A 16,668-nucleotide genomic window follows, 5' to 3' on the forward strand; every position below is an offset into this window, starting at 1 on the left:
CCAGAAACCTACCAGGGGCTGAAGCATGTATTATGCCACCCCTGGGAAGCCTTCCAAAAAGGCACCACAGGTCTGCTACTGCAGCCTGGGTAAGGTGGTGCGTGCACCCCTTACCTATGTCTACATTTAATCACTGACACATATAAACCTATAAGTCACTCCATTGGCAGGCCTTATCAATCCTGAAGGCAGAGTGCTTGGTTTTGTGTGAGAGGGTGCCCATACATGAGCTGGGCCCCTCTGCAGCTTTTAGAATCTATTCTCTGAGGCTTCTCTGTGATGTATCCAGACCATATACTCTTAAGTGCAAAATAACCTCGTTTTAAATACTAACTTAGGAATCGCTGCATAGAAACATGTCGTGTTTGGTGTCAAACACTTTGGAATCAAAACCCCCACCAGTTCTGGTGGCGCGGGTAGATTTCCACCCTTCTAAAGGGAGACACATGTACACACTGGTCTAACCGGTAATAGTTTAAAAGAGCCCTGGCATCACAAAATAGATGCCACAAACACAGGTCTGACTTCCTGCTGCTGGACGAAACTCCAGCAGGGGAGGTCTGGTCAATAGGTTTCCTGTCACAGGTAGGTGTAACCACCAACCAGACAGGCTTTGGTGTACTGTGGCTGGGTGGGTGCATTCAGAGAATGCTTTTCAGACAGTGCTGGAGGCACACTTGGTGTCCTTGTGCATACCCCAGTTCAAACCTGTTGCGGGGGCACTCTGGAACAAAACTGGACAAAGGGAAAGGGATGTAACCACCCCCCCCTCCCTGAAACCTCCCATAGGTGGGTCCCTAGAGTATGTCCAAACCCTAACTTAGTATAAGTATAGGATTCCAGTCCTTAGGACTTCAGATTACACCTGGACAAAATCTGCAACACATATCTTGGAACTTTGACTTTCTACATCGAGTAGAAGATGGAAGAATCTCCCTTGGGGTCAAGGAGTGACTTACCTGCTCAAGCAGGCACCAAGAAGCGTTTTGTCGGTCTGCATTTCAGAGGCTCCCACCGGACCATGAAGTATTTGCGACTCAGGACATGGACTTCCAGACTTCTCAGAGGCCGACACAAGATCCGTGCACATTTGTTAGTGCATCCACTTCCCAAGCATCCCTAAAGTTGTGCATTGAGCTACTTGTAGTCCAAGCCCCGAGCACCATCTGCACCAAAGACTGTGGGAATACACTCCATGAGTGTTCCCTGGGCCCACTTCTAGCATTTCCGCTCGAGGCTCCTTTGCGATCCCTGGTCCGTCGACTAGTGGGTCCCCACAAAGGTAACTCTTCTTTTTCATGGGCTTCCCTGGTTGCTCCAGACGTGCCTTGACTCCCCTCAAAGGGTAAACCCCTCAGACCTTGCTGGTCTGCACCGAAGCCAATCATTGCTTTCTGCATGGGTTGCTTCTGCCTAGGCTTGTTAGGTCCAATCTGGATACCAACACTGCACCACTCGACATTCTTCATGGGACAGCTCGAATCCAGCTCCTTGTCATCATCGATTCCTCCTGGTCCCGACAGCTGAAGAGTCAAGCTTCACCTTCTGCACCTGAAATCACCTGACATTGGTGGGCATCTTCTCCTCGCCTTCCTGGTCACTGGCAAGTGACCCAGACTCTGTCCCCTCTGCTTTCAGGTTCTTCAGATATCCAATCCACCTTTGGATCCACCCGGAGACTTTCCACTTGGTCGCCTACCGCATTCTTCAGCAGCTCGCCATTGAAATCGATGACGAAACCCGAAATGAAAAGAAACCTATGCACCCAGCTTCCCTGGGTGAGGTAACTCGAGTACTCTGGTGCTCCCATGGGTGTTGACTCTAGAACAAGTCCTCTTCTAAGTGTCCTTAATCTGTCATTTTCCCATAGAAGTTAATGGTGATTCGCGGCTGTGTTTGGACACTGCACACGTTCCCACGTGGGTTCCTTGTGTCACTACCTTGGGTGGTTCCTGGGTGCCCCAGCGGTTCTAAAGGCTCTAGGCCTTGTATCTATGTCAGTTGTGGTTCTTATACCACTTTCTTAATATATGGTTTGGGACGCACCTGGGGCTCAACGTATATTGTGCTAGTTTACTGAATGCACTTTTGCCTCTAGCCTCATAAAGAGACTAGAAGGAGGTGTTTAGAATAAATTCATATTTTTTATATATATACCTGGTGTGGTTCTCCTTTCATTTGGTCATTCATGAGATTATAGATTGGTAAAACAAGCTGCTTTACATTCCTTCAAGACTTAGCCTGAAGGCTGCTCTCCACAGCTATTCCTATGATACCTTTCTATATAGATTGTCTTTAAACCTACCATCAATAAGGGTCGTTTAGACTGGTGCAAGGTGCCCACTAGAATAGTGGACAGCATATTCCAGGCCAACTTCCCACATAAGGCATGCTGTACAGGTGTTTTGAAAGGTGTGCAAGACAATGAATGTCTGCTTGCTGCAGGCAATACCTGTGTTACTATTAGGGAAATTTGCAATACATTTTTGGCCAACCAGACAGTAAAACAGTCCTGCAATCACCAAATAAACCAAGAAGCACAGTGTCCTGTCAGACCAGTCCCTCTAGCAGTGTCAATGTTCCCTTTAGGCCAGTCTGACCCTGGAAGTTCAGAAACACAACCTCTGGATGTACCAGACCAAGTAGGGGTTCACCTGACACCTTCCTGAAGTCCTGTGGTTTGTCCTATAGGCAGGTGTGACCCTGGAAGTTAATAAACACAACCTCTGGCTGCAACAGTTCACCTATGGGTTCACCTGACACCTCCCTGAATCCTGTGGTTTGCCCCATGGGCCAGTCTGACCCTGGAAGTTCTAGAAACACAACCTTGCGCTGAATTGGGCAACCTAGGGGTACGCTTGACCCCTCCCTAAAGTCCTGTGCTTTTTAATTGCAGATGCTGCCCTATGTGAGAAGTGTGCACTTTAACACCAATGGCGGAGAGGGAGTCTTCTTTGATGAGAATGGGGACGTACCAGCAGTGTTTGATTTTGTGAACCTCCAGATCTTTTCTGATGGCATCGACAGGACGGTACAAGTGGGGATCTTTGACTCCAATGCTCATGATGGGGAGCAGATAAAGCTGAAGATGGATGACATGATGTGGAGCACAGGGCAGATCCAGGTAAAGATTCTAAATAATAGTGGGGCATATTACCAACGTCTAGCGATATTTACCGCTAACGATGCTTAGCAACGAATTTTTTAACGCTAGGCATCGCCGGAAATTATCGCAGAGATTACTTGCTATTAGCAAGGTTTATCTCAGTAGTGATAAAAATCCTCGGGCTAACTGCCAATTGAGAGATTATCTCTGGAAAACCAACGATAATCTCTCGAAGTTTGGCGTTAGCTTGATAATAGGGGCTCACAAACTTAGCCATGCTATCCACCTTCCATAGGATATCATGGCTAAGTCAGGAAAATACCAGGTGTAAAAAAAGCAGTGCTAACCGCGGTTAGCGCTGCTTTTTTTATCACTAACAGGGTTAGCGAAATCCTTGATAATAGGAGAAATGTCGCTTAACAACGTTTCTCCTATTGTTTTTCTCTGGAACGCCCCCTTTGCATCTCATTAGAGAAGCAAAGGGAAGCTTAGAAAAAAAGGGTGCTAACATGCGAATTTTTACAGCCAAAAAAGCAGGAATAAATCCCTTGATAATATGCCCCAATAGTGAGTGTTACAGGGTAACATGAGGCAAAGTATTGATTCAAGCAAAAAGTAGATCATGCTGTTTCTACTCAATGTCATCGGACTTGTGTAGCAACGCTGCTTTTCATATTACATCAAAATGCCTGCAATGACAGCATGACAAGTGCATGAGAAAACAGCCTCGAGTGGCTGCAAATATAGCCTGCCCTGCTCAGTCAGTAATAAAGCAGAATACAGATAATGACTTAATGTGATCTCCAAGTGCCTAGAAGACATGTCCTAGTTGATGTTTTTAGTTTTATCTTGTGCAATATGTTTTAAATGTTACAAACCGCTATGGGGCCAAGATACTTTTTGTTGCCTTAACTAGTGTCAGAATCTGCCAAAAATCTTACCTGAGCTCCAGAGTCTTCCAAAGAAGCAGATGATAGCTCCTAAGTCCCCTTCGCAGTTGTCAAGACAGAACTGTATTGACACCCACGAGGGGGAAAGGGGAATTGGGGAAATTAGAGAGACTGCCTGAGAGCTCAGGGGGCTACCGAACCTTCTCTGTTCTGGAATCTTCTACGGGTTAGATTGATTGATCTTTCTCCTAGAACTAGGGAAGTATTCAGACAGGACCTGCAGATGGGCAAGAGAAAATACTTATATTTCTAAACACCTCCTTAAGCCCTCATAGTTAACCTCCTTCCTGAACTAGGTTATTTAACTGAACTACATTACAGGCTAGCCACTCTCTTGTAACGCTGACAGGAATCAATAATACCAACACACAACGTTCCTTCAAATGTCTTCACATGAAAAGGAGCATAGAGAGATGCTCCTTAATCTACTTAGCAAGGCAAGTTGGCTTTGGGTACGAAAGTTCAATAACAGGCAATAGTCTCGGTCTTACTTCAAAACGCTTGTCACCACAGAGATCTTATCATGGCCTTAAGAGGAAAACCTTACTTCAAAGTGCTGCTCTGTCGCAACCCGGGATCTGTCCCAGAAGGAGGCTGGTCAAACAAATGAAACTTTGAAAGAGAGAGGCTTGGACTTCAGGAATGTTTTATTCTCCAAGGAAGAACTAAAAACATATAAGGTCAATGTTAATGGGCTCAAAGGTCCGAATTCCTGGTTGGAAAGGTTCCGTCTTCACCAGGTCTACCCCTGGACTTGGGGTTGGACGGTTGTTACTTCACCTCCCATCGTTGATGGCGATGGCGTGGGAGCATGGGAATAAAAACTACAAAAGAAATAGACCGGAGTGCGTTGCGGCTAAAACCGGCATTTCTCTCTCAGGAGTGGGAGTGAGGGGAGAAGTCACCTTCAACCTGCACCGAGTGAGCCCCGCCGTGACCTCCTTTCCCCTCCCGCAGCCCGTGAGCCCCGACGTGACCTGTGACCTCCTTCCCATTCCCGCGGCCCGTGAGCCCCAATGTGACCTGTGACCTCCTTCCCCCTCCCGTGGCCCGTGAGCCCAGACGTGACGTGTGACCTCCTTCCCCCTCCCGCAGCCCGTGAGCCCCGACATGACCTGTGACCTCCTTCCCCTTCCCACGGCTTGTGAGCCCCAACGTGACCTGTGACCTCCTTCCCCCTCCTGCGTCCGGTGAGCCCCGAAGTGACCTGTGACCTCCTTCCCCCTCTCGCGGCCTGTGGGCCCTGACGTGACCTGTGACCTGCTTCCCCCTCCCACGTCCCGTGAGCCCCAACATGACCTGAGACCTCCTCCCCCCGTGTCCCGTGAGCCCTGACGTGACCTGTGACCTCCTTCCCCCTCCCGTGGCCCGTGAGCCCCGACGTGACCTGTGACCTCCTTCCCCCTCCCGCGGCCCGTGAGCCCCGTCGTGACCGGTGACCTCCTTCCCCCTCCTGCGGCCCATGAGCACTGACATGACCTGTGACCTCCTTCCCACTCCCGCGGCCGATGAGCCCCGACGTGACCTGTGACCTCCTTCCCCCTCCCGCGGCCCGTGAACCCTGACATGACCTTTGACCTCCTTCCCCTTCGCGCGGCCCGTGAGCCCCGACGTGACCTGAGACCTCCTTCCCCCTCCCACGTTCTGTGAGCCCCTACATGACTTGTGACCTTCTTCACCCTCCCGTGGCCCATGAGCCCCGACGTGACCTGTGACCTCCTTCCCCCTCCCATGTCCCATGAGACCCGACGTGACGTGTGATCTCCTACCCCCTCCCGTGTCCCGTGAGCCCCGATGTGACCTGTGACCTCCATCTCCCTCCCGTGGCCTGTGAGCCCTGACGTGACCTGTGACCTCCTTCCCCCTCCCGCGGCCCGTGAACCCTGACATGACCTTTGACCTCCTTCCCCTTCCTGCGGCCCGTGAGCCCCGACGTGACCTGTGACCTCCTTCCCCCTCCCACATTCTGTGAGCCCCAATGTGACCTGAGACCTCCTCCCCCGTGTCCCGTGAGCCCTGACATGACCTGTGACCTCCTTCCCCCTCCCGTGGCCCGTGAGCCCCGTCGTGACCGGTGACCTCCTTTCCCCTCCTGTGGCCCATGAGCCCCGACGTGACCTGTGACCTCCTTCCCACTCCCGTGGCCCATGAGCCCCAATGTGACCTGTGACCTCCTTCCCCCTCCTGCGGCCCGTGAGCCCCGACGTGACCTGTGACCTCCTTCCCCCTCCCGCGGCCCGTGAGCCCTGACGTGACCTGTGACCTCCTTCCCCCTCCTGCGGCCCGTGAACCCTGACATGACCTTTGACCACCTTCCCCTTCCCGCGGCCCGTGATCCCCGACGTGACCTGTGACCTCCTTCCCCCTCCCATGTCCCATGAGACCTGACGTGACGTGTGATCTCCTTCCCCCTCCCGTGTCCCATGAGCCCCGATGTGACCTGTGACCTCCATCTCCCTCCCGCGGCCTGTGAGCCCCGACGTGACATGTGACCTCCTTCCCCCTCCCGCGGCCCGTGAACCCCGACATGACCTTTGACCTCCTTCCCCTTCCCGTGAGCCCCGACGTGACCTGTGACCTCCTTCCCCCTCCCATGTCCCATGAGACCCGACGTGACGTGTGATCTCCCACCCCCTCCCGTGTCCCGTGAGCCCCGATGTGACCTGTGACCTCCATTTCCCTCCCGTGGCCTGTGAGCCCTGACGTGACCTGTGACCTCCTTCCCCCTCCCGCGGCCCGTGAACCCTGACATGACCTTTGACCTCCTTCCCCTTCCTGCGGCCCGTGAGCCCCGACGTGACCTGTGACCTCCTTCCCCCTCCCACATTCTGTGAGCCCCAACGTGACCTGAGACCTCCTCCCCCGTGTCCCGTGAGCCCTGACATGACCTGTGACCTCCTTCCCCCTCCCGTGGCCCGTGAGCCCCGTCGTGACCGGTGACCTCCTTTCCCCTCCTGCGGCCCATGAGCCCCGACGTGACCTGTGACCTCCTTCCCACTCCCGCGGCCCATGAGCCCCAATGTGACCTGTGACCTCCTTCCCCCTCCCGCGGCCCGTGAGCCCCGACGTGACCTGTGACCTCCTTCCCCCTCCTGCGGCCCGTGAACCCTGACATGACCTTTGACCACCTTCCCCTTCCCGCGGCCCGTGATCCCCGACGTGACCTGTGACCTCCTTCTTCCTCCCATGTCCCATGAGACCCGACGTGACGTGTGATCTCCTTCCCCCTCCCGTGTCCCATGAGCCCCGATGTGACCTGTGACCTCCATCTCCCTCCCGCGGCCTGTGAGCCCCGACGTGACATGTGACCTCCTTCCCCCTCCCGCGGCCCGTGAACCCCAACATGACCTTTGACCTCCTTCCCCTTCCCGTGAGCCCCGACGTGACCTGTGACCTCCTTCCCCCTCCCATGTCCCATGAGCCCCAATGTGACCTAGGACCTCCTCCCCCCGTGTCCCGTGAGCCCCGACGTGACCTGTGACCTCCTTCCCCCTCCCGTGGCCCGTGAGCCCCGACGTGACCTGTGACCTCCTTCCCCCTCCCACGGCCCCTGAGCCCCATCGTGACCGGTGACCTCCTTCCCCCTCCTGCGGCCCATGAGCCCCGACGTGACCTGTGACCTCCTTCCCTCTCCCGTGGCCCATGAGCCCAGATGTGACCTGTGACCTCCTTCCCCCTCCTGCGGCCCATGAGCCCCAACGTGACCTGTGACCTCTTTCTCCCTCCCGCGGCCCGTGAGCCCAGACGTGACCTGTGACCTCCTTCCCCCTCCTGCGGCCCATGAGCCCCGACGTGACCTGTGACCTCCTTCCCACTCCCATGGCCCATGAGCCCAGATGTGACCTGTGACCTCCTTCCCCTTCCCGCGGCCCGTGAGCCCCGACGTGACCTGTGACCTCCTTCCCCCTCCCGCGTTCTGTGAGCCCCGACGTGACCTGTGACCTCCTTCCCCCTCCTATGTCCCATGAGACCCGACGTGACGTGTGATCTCCTTTGCCCTCCCGTGTCCCGTGAGCCCCGATGTGACCTGTGACCTCCATCTCCCTCCCGCGGCCTGTGAGCCCCGATGTGACCTATGACCTCCTTCCCCATCCCGTGGCCCGTGAGCCCCGACGTGACCTCTGACCTCCCCCCTCCCGCGGGCCGTGAGCCCTGCCGTGACCTGTGACTTCCTTCCCCCTCCCGCGTCCCGTGAGCCCCACCGTGACCTGTGACCTTCTTTCCCCTCCCGCATCCCGTGAGCCCCGCCATGACCTGTGACCTCCTTCCCCCTCCCGCGTCACATGAGCCCTGCTGTGACCGGTGACCCCCTTCCCACTCACTCATCCCGTGAGCCCCACCATGAACTGTGACCTCCTTCCCCCTCCCGCGTCCCATGAGCCCCGCCGTGACCTCCTTCCCCCTCCCGTGTCCCGTGAGCCCCCGTAGCATCGCCCGTACCATGGTAAGCCACCCTCCTCCAGGGGGTGGCTGAGCGGAAGTGGTCCTGTTGGCCTCCCGGCTTGGCTTGCTTCAGTCTATTCTTCGGTTACGGCTCCTCTCGTTCACGCCTCTGCTGGTCCTCGTCATGACCTCTCCGGCTCCTGGGACTTCCGCTTCCTGAAAGAAGGACGGCCCTCTTGTTTCGACCATCGGCTCCTCTGATAGGCCGCTTGAGTATGACGTCGTGGCCACACCCCCGGGGATTCAGCCTGAGAGTCTTCCTTCCTGTGCAGAGGGTGAGACGGCTGGAGTGAGAGGCCTGTCAATGTCAAAGGGCAGCAGAGTCCGCGGTCCGTTATGGAACTCGTGACATGCTCCTCAAGAGGTTCGGGTGGTCCTGACAAGAAGAGTTCTCTCAGGGAGAATAAACAACAACAGTTCACGAGATGTGGGCAGAAAACAGGTCTCAAACCAGCTCGGAATCCTTTCTTTTGACAGGCGCCGAGGACAAACGCTGCTCTATGTCAAAAGCTTCAGTTGAAATGCGCGGCTCACAGGGAGTTCACACAAGAGAATCACTTCAGCTCAATCCTCTTGCAGGAAGACCAGAGCATGCACTCTGAATTAGATGACTACTGTCATTGTGGGTTTTCTCAGAGCCAGTCTGTGATATTAAGAGTAGAAGTCTTTGTAATAGTAACCATAAGTGGTGACGCAGTCTTCTCAGTTTTGAATGCCAAACCAGTTTACTCTTTCTACATCTTGGCAATGAGATGAGGGCACTGACAATCGAGTTCCTGACAGTACCTCCCTCCAAAGACCGTCCTACCAACTTAGACTTGTTTGGGTAAGTGTCATGGAATTGTTTCACCAATTTGGGAGCGTGTATGTTTTCAGAGGGTTCCCAGGATCTTTTCTCAGGACCGTAACCCTTCCAGTCAATTAGGTAATGCATTCTTGCTCTCTTAATTTTTGAGTCTCGAATTCTACTGACTTTGTATTCTGAATGTGAATCTATAGTGACTGGACTTGGTGGGGTGGTTAACCTTACATTAACAGGATTCTTCTTTAGTGGGGCACATGGAATGCCGGGTGGATCTTCAACTGAGAGGGCAAGGTGAGTTTTTCTGTGACTGGATTCACTATTTTGTTTATTTTAAAGGGGCCCAAGAACCTAGGTTAAACTTTTTGTTTCCCTTGAGGTGTACATGTCTAGTTGACAACTAGACCAAGTCTCTGTTTGAGTACGCGGGATTTGAACCTCTTTTTTGATCTGCATACTTCTTGTAAGTGTCTTTCACTAGAGTTAAGTTTTTTCGGGCAGATTGATATGTTTCCTGAATCTTTTCACTAAGGTCTTTTACTGAGGAAACCTTATCTTCTGCCCTTCCTAAAATTATGTTCGGATGTCTGGAGAGAATCCTGTGTAAGCATGAACTGCATTATTATACGCAAATTCCGCTGTCCAGATGAGATCTGGCCATTCTCCATCTTGGTCTAAAAAGTAAAGTCAGAGGTATTGTTCAATTTCTTGATTCTCCCTCTCCATCTGACCATCTGTTTCAGGGTGGTAACTCATAGAGAATTGTGAATCAATTCCTAGCTGCTGCATGAAGGCTCTCCAAAACCAAGAAACGAACTGGGTCAGAAATTACAGCTACTGGTATCCCATGAGCTCGAACTATATGTTAAGAAAATAACTGGGCCAGTTGAGGAGCCTTAGGAACCTTTTTTAGAGGAATGGAGTGACTCATTTTAGAGAATATATCTACAAAGACCATGATGGTGTCCTAGCCTTAACTGGTGGGTAAATCCACAATTCGGTCCATTGTGTACATTTATCACAAGAGTGGATGTATTGTCTCACTTAAGGGATCATTGCACGCCACCAAAATTATCTCTTCAACAACTCAGTAGTATTAAGACTCCCTTGTGCCCTGCTAAAGGATCATCATAACAGGCTTGAAAGCAGACCCGCGCATTTCTTCAGTGGGTACGTACAAAGCCTCTTTGACATAAGGGAGGTTGTCATTCGCCGTTCTTTCTTCATCTTCCTTGGCCAAATTCTGGATTTCTTCATCAGACATTGATTCCCAATTTATTTAGTTATTTCTGAGAATTGTAAGGCACATAAGAATCTTTCGGTAGGCATAATTGTCTTTTCCTTGGATTCCTCAAACATAGACACAGTTCCCAATATGGACAAAGCATCTGCCTTCCCATTAGCGGAACCATAATGGTAAGTGAAAAAGAGCGCCCATCTTAATTGTTTGGCAGTAAGGGTCTTCAAGAATTGGAGATTCTTATGGTCAGTAAATACAGTGAGCACCTAGCAAATAAAGGGGATTGAACTCTGGCTAATTTCTGGGATAATGTTTTTTCTTTCATGGCTAGGTTTAGTATTGACTTTTAGTATGCCTATTAACCCCTTCGCTGCGGCGGCTATTACGCCGCAGCGCTAAGGGGGGGGGGTCGCGCGGCAGTCCCATGCTTCTGACGGAACCGCTCCGTCACGGCTCGCGGGCGAGCTGTGCTTGTGACGGAACGGTTCCATCACGAACCCGCCCGCCCATTAAAACATCAGCGCAGGCACGTAATTCGCGCCGCGCATGCGCGGCGAGCGGGCCGTGACGGAACCGTTCCGTCACAAGCACAGCTCACCCGTGGCTTGTGACGGAGCGGTACCGTCACAAGCATGCAACGGGTTAATGGACATTATCTTCAACAAGATTTCACAGCCCAAAAACTCAACATCCTCCTGAAGCCACACACATCTTCACATCATGAATGAAGAGACTTGTCATGAGTGAACATTACAGAAGTTCCTATACCCGATGGTATAGTATGGGACAAGGTTGATTTAAACATTTTCAGCCGGTCCGAACTTTTAAAAATGAATCATGTATTCAAAATCATTGAGTGATTTCATTACCTCCAGTTCATTGTCTGATGATTGGGACACTGAAACAGTTAATAACATGTTGTCTGAGTTAGAGAAAACTGCTGCCTTTTCTAATAATGAAATGTTACAGGGTTCTTCAGACCAGGACAAATTGTACTGTTATCAACATTTTGATCATCATTTCCTGCACAAATCCATTTCACCCAGGAATGTATTTGAGTACTATCAGTAGGAACATTGCCCCACACCACCAAAAACGAGTTCACAAGTGTTTGCACAGATATTTGCCTAATTTTCTGGATTTAACACCACACATCCAGCCTCATTTTATTATAAGGTTGCACCAACCTCAGAACAGAAAATTATGTTGACAAACACCAAACAGATCTAATCTGCTTCATTTTTGGCCCAATTGTCTTAACAGGGTGTCCACCTATGGAAGGACGAAATTGACTTAAAATCAATTTGGGGTTCAAGGAACTGGCAGGTCCAGGGTACAGAGACACTATTTAGAGCATGTCTCATTCCACAGCAGATGTTCTTTTTAAATTAGACTGTGCAACAGACATCCGATCTTGGAATAGCCAAGATAAAGGACCTGGACACTCCAAGGTTACCTACACCAACACTGGGGTGGCAGAATTCTTCTACAAATGAAGGGGCAACAGTTGATGACATACTGCGGTACAATAGATCGGACCATATTTGAAGGGATGGGTAGTTTGGCCCTGAGACACAAACACATGTCATAAAAGGTTCCTGAATTTCACCAATGGACTGAGTATGCATAGGCCAGACCCACAATATGTACAGAGAGCACATCCAGAGGTAGTGACATCCTTTCGTGTTGGGAAGTGGTGCCTAGATTGGCTAGAAATTAATTTCAACACTTACTGTAGTGAAACAACACTTCAATATATACTGTATTCCTCATAAAATACAATACCATAAAAGTACAATTTATAAAAACAAACAAATATCACAATATCAAGAACGAGTCTAAAATACATATGCAAGCCATACACTAATAGAGCCCCTTCTCATATATCATTCTTATGCAGGTTCATTAATAAATAATCCTGAGTTCAAAAGGATCGACGCAAATTAGTAAGGGGGTAACACATGTAAAAAACAGCCTCCTAGCAAGATACACAAATAAATAATCCCTTCTATAAAGAAATACCCTCACCCACCCAATTCATTGGGACATTTAACCTGCCAATACTACAACCTTATATATTCACCCCTCTCCTCTTCTATTTCTAAGTCTCAGTGCCGACCTCAAAAAGTTTACGGTGCAACAAAATGTTAAAACCTCTGTGGACAACTTCAAAAACAGAAGAGCCACCTTAGCCTGCTTAAAACCAGCGTTTTTTTAAAATGCTTTTTAAAAATAGCTTCCTGGGGCGCACATAGTAGGGACACAGTAAAACAAAGTGAAGGGTGTCCCTTGGAGATCGATGGTAGCAGCCTTCAACTCTGTGGATTTTGTGTAACCTGCCGGCACCGCTAGACTCGTGATGTAATAGGTTTAGCCTGAAGCTTGTCATTAAAAATCTGTCTTGGGCATTGTGGATAAAAGACAAGTAAGGCTCAATACCCAGACAAGATTTGGTCAAAAGGAGTGCTTCCACAGAGGATTTGATCAACTCCCTGTCTTCCCTACGGGAGGCCACATACTTCTGGAATTCCACCTTAACGTGAGCCTTGTCCTGGTGTAACAGTTTTGTGGGGTGGTTAAAATAGTCTGCGCAGCCCATGTCTGTCAGGGTTTCCCTCACATACTTCAGCCATGGGATGTTCCTGCCCCGATCACGAGCAATACAATCCATGATAATCTGCTTGGTTAATGCGGCCTCAGGGTTTGTCCAAATTTTGATCCAACATGTAATGGGTTTTAATTCTAGCCGGTCCCTAAAGTGGCCGACACCCAATTCCTTGTGAATAATAAGGGCCAAAGTACTTTGCGGGACTTCAATAGCCGCTGCAGGTATTTATTCTCTTCAATTTGGAGATGTTGCAAGTCAATAAAACCCCAGACCTCACTGCCGCAGAGTGTTTTGGCACAGCACATCGAATTGTGAAGTCTCAAAGTTTGTTCCAGTGACCAACGGCCCAACCTAAGCGCAAAATTCATAATTGCACTGGAGCAGCTAACTAAAGCGTGACATTTCTCATCTATCAGGGCTTTAATACTAAGACAGGTGTTAAATAATATCCCCAGATATGAGAAAGTCTGTACTTTTTCCAGGCAGTGAGAGCCAATCATATTTTTATATTTCCTTTTTGTGGTTTTCCCCACCTCCATGATATATGATTTTGAGAGGCTAGCAGACAGGTCTAAACTCTCCATGAAACGGACAAAGCCATCTATCAGGCAAGGTAGGCCTCGGGGGGCCACGCGATAAGCACTGCGTAGTCTGTGTAAAGCAGAACGGGGATCCCTCTTGTTCCTATCCTTGGCGAGTCCACCCCAAGAGTAATGTAATGTAATGTAATTGCCCATTTATACCTCTCTACAATCGCTCCATGGAGCATCTCGGCGCCAATGTATGGTCAACCTGATGTCAAAGTTGCCTTACTGCTTGGAGTGACCAGGACCGGAATCACACTAGTGCTCTGGCAGTTATGTCTGAAAGATTGTAGATCCAAGTTTTAAATTGTTTACGGAATTCTGATTCCTTGCCAGTGCTCTTAAGTGTGGGGGGAGTGCATTCCATGCTTTTGCACCTAGAACCGCCAGGGATTTGCCCCCACGGGTTTTAAGTCAAGAGTGTATAGCGCCTGCTCAAGGCCATTTAAATACAGGGTGAATAAGAAAGACCCAATATCTATTTTAGTAGTCATTTGTTTATACTACTATTTGCACTGTTTTTATTATCTTGGGAGTGAATAGGTACCCATTAAAATATATTTCACCTCTTCACTACCCAATTTTATGTGGTTTCACATCAGTCACTTATCAGTTTTCACTTTTTCAGCACTGCTAGTCAAATTACCACTTGACACATAGATACATCACACCTGCATTGGGACATATGTGTGAGATTAGGCTGAGGTTGGCCAAATCCACCGAGGGTACAACTATCTACCTTCATGGTGACGGATCCCAAATGATGCAGGGTGGTACAGGTCGGTAATCTGATGGGAATTTTTTCTCACTGAGAAAGTACCCTAGGTTTGATTTCGCTGTTTTACATCTTCAGTTGAGGTCACGTCCTTACAGATACATATTCAGTTTGTTGGTTTGTTGGTACCCCGACAGCATAGAAGGTGCAAATCACTATGGTTGATTGTGTATGTGCAGGAAGGTGTCCTTTCCTGCACATAAACAATTGTTCCTGCAGCACAGGCACCCTTGCAACATGGCGGGAGGGTGCCTGCCCTGGCGCTGAGCATCTTTTTTGCTCCAGTGCAGGGGAAAACACAGGGGTGCACCGTGTTCTTGTGAATAGAGTGCATCCCTACATTTTCAAAATGTCGGAGCTTGGCACTGCCAAATGTGGTGCAGCTCCACGCTCCGACATTTTATTGTATGTATGCCCCTGAGTGTGGTGCACTGTAGTATATGTACACCCTCAGATCCTATTAATGACTGTCAGTGTTTCGCCCTGTTCTAATAGTTCCTGCATATTGAATGGAGGGAACAGGTTGAAAGGTGGGTGTGGTCTGAATCTCATATCTGGATGTTGGGGGGTCATTTAGAATGACATTACTTCCTATAAAATACATGATGAGAAGGTTTCAATGTCAGGTGTGGTTTGATGCCTTGAAACAAAGATAATGAGGTCATCAGTGACATCACTTCATTCCAGACATCTTCATAGAATCTTTTTTCTGCCATGTTTGGTTGTTGCTGCCCCGGAAGTGAGCTCGCTTTCTGGGCAGGACTTCCAGCTCGTTGTCTATGTGAGATGCCTCTTCTAGGTGGGAATCACAGTCCATTGTCCACAGAGTTTGTTACTTCCGAGCTGTGAAATAACCTTGAAACGGATGTGGCAACTTATAATATCAAGCAATTGACGTCCATATTTGAGTTGGAAAAAAGGTGTCCTAAACAATATTGGCTGTTTTGTCTGATAGATCCCCAGTATCTTTGCTGATCCATATTATTTTTGATTCTGTTCCCTGCTGCTTCTGTTTCAGGTTCCCAGCTCTTTCTGCAGCGAGAGCTGCCCTCCTGGGTTCAGACAGTCTGTTAGGAAAGGGCAGCCCAGCTGCTGCTTTGACTGTGTTCCTTGCCCTGCTGGTGAGATTTCTAATATGACTGGTGAGACTATTTATTACTTTATGTGCTAATTTATCTTTTATGAATAACCTAAGACTGGCAACAGCGTTATGTTTTGTGTTATGTATTATGCGATATGTTATGTTATGCAGATTTCTAGAGCGCACTGTCCCCGGAAGGGTATCCGGGCAATGAGCAGATGTGAGTCTAGGCATGCTTAGGGCCTAGTTTGACTACTCAAGAAGTCAGGTCTTCTGCTTGCTGCTGAATTCAAGAAATGAGGGAGAGTCGCTTATGTGTTATGGCAGGTCATTTCTAGGCCTGGGAGGAAATATAATTCCTCTCATTAAGTTAGCAGTATTTGGAAACTCCGCGCGACACATGTAACATGGTGTTCCTGCTTAATTCTGTCGTTGGGCGGAATGTTTTTTACATTGACACGTGCAAGACTTGCTCTGGTACACGCTCGCAAGCATTACAAGATTTGCCACCCACTAGCGAGCACAAGTGAAATTTGCTGCCCGCGAGCACAGATTCCCGTCACCACAGAGTATTCCAGCAGCATTTTCATGATGCTGGCACAGGCTAGCGGCTTCAGCGGCAGGCCCCAGCATTTATTTTATTTTACTTTTTTTTAACAAGAAGGAAGTGCCCAAAAGGCAGACACCTTACAGTGCTCTGTTCATCTCCGGCCACATTTCTTTTGGATTTTAAGGTGAAAGGATCAATGGCAATTCAAATTGGGGACTTGGGTCATATCAGCACGACCGGCCATAATTATCGCTAAGCGCGCTTAGCCCGAGGATAATTATCGACAGCTATCGCTGGATTTTATTGCTGAAATAGTGCACTATCAGCGACGCTTATCTCAAAAGTGATCAAAATCCCATACTTAGCTGAAAATTGTGGGATTATCGATGGTAATCCAGCGATATTCGCACAGGGAACGGTGATAGCTTGATGATAGGGCAAAGGCTGACGTAGCCATAATATCCACCTTCCAATGTATTATTATGGCTAAGTCAGGTTGTGAGCAGGTGTAAAAAAACCTGCTTTAAGC

The 16,668-nt window shown here is 49.5% G+C and overlaps 1 protein-coding gene across 1 annotated transcript in view; it reads left to right on the forward strand.

Annotated features, from left to right (window-relative positions):
• Positions 1–16,668, forward strand: part of LOC147662709 (vomeronasal type-2 receptor 26-like) — a 78,481-nt gene that overhangs the window by 23,551 nt on the left and 38,262 nt on the right. The window contains exons 2-3 of the mRNA XM_086950956.1: positions 2,897–3,124; positions 15,527–15,650. Coding sequence (XP_086807082.1) covers positions 2,897–3,124; positions 15,527–15,650 — 352 coding nt within the window. The remainder of the gene's footprint in view (positions 1–2,896; positions 3,125–15,526; positions 15,651–16,668) is intronic.

The sequence above is a fragment of the Lissotriton vulgaris genome, unplaced genomic scaffold (genome assembly GCF_964263255.1).
Source record: "Lissotriton vulgaris unplaced genomic scaffold, aLisVul1.2 SCAFFOLD_1609, whole genome shotgun sequence".
Classification (NCBI taxonomy): Eukaryota; Metazoa; Chordata; class Amphibia; order Caudata; family Salamandridae; genus Lissotriton; species Lissotriton vulgaris.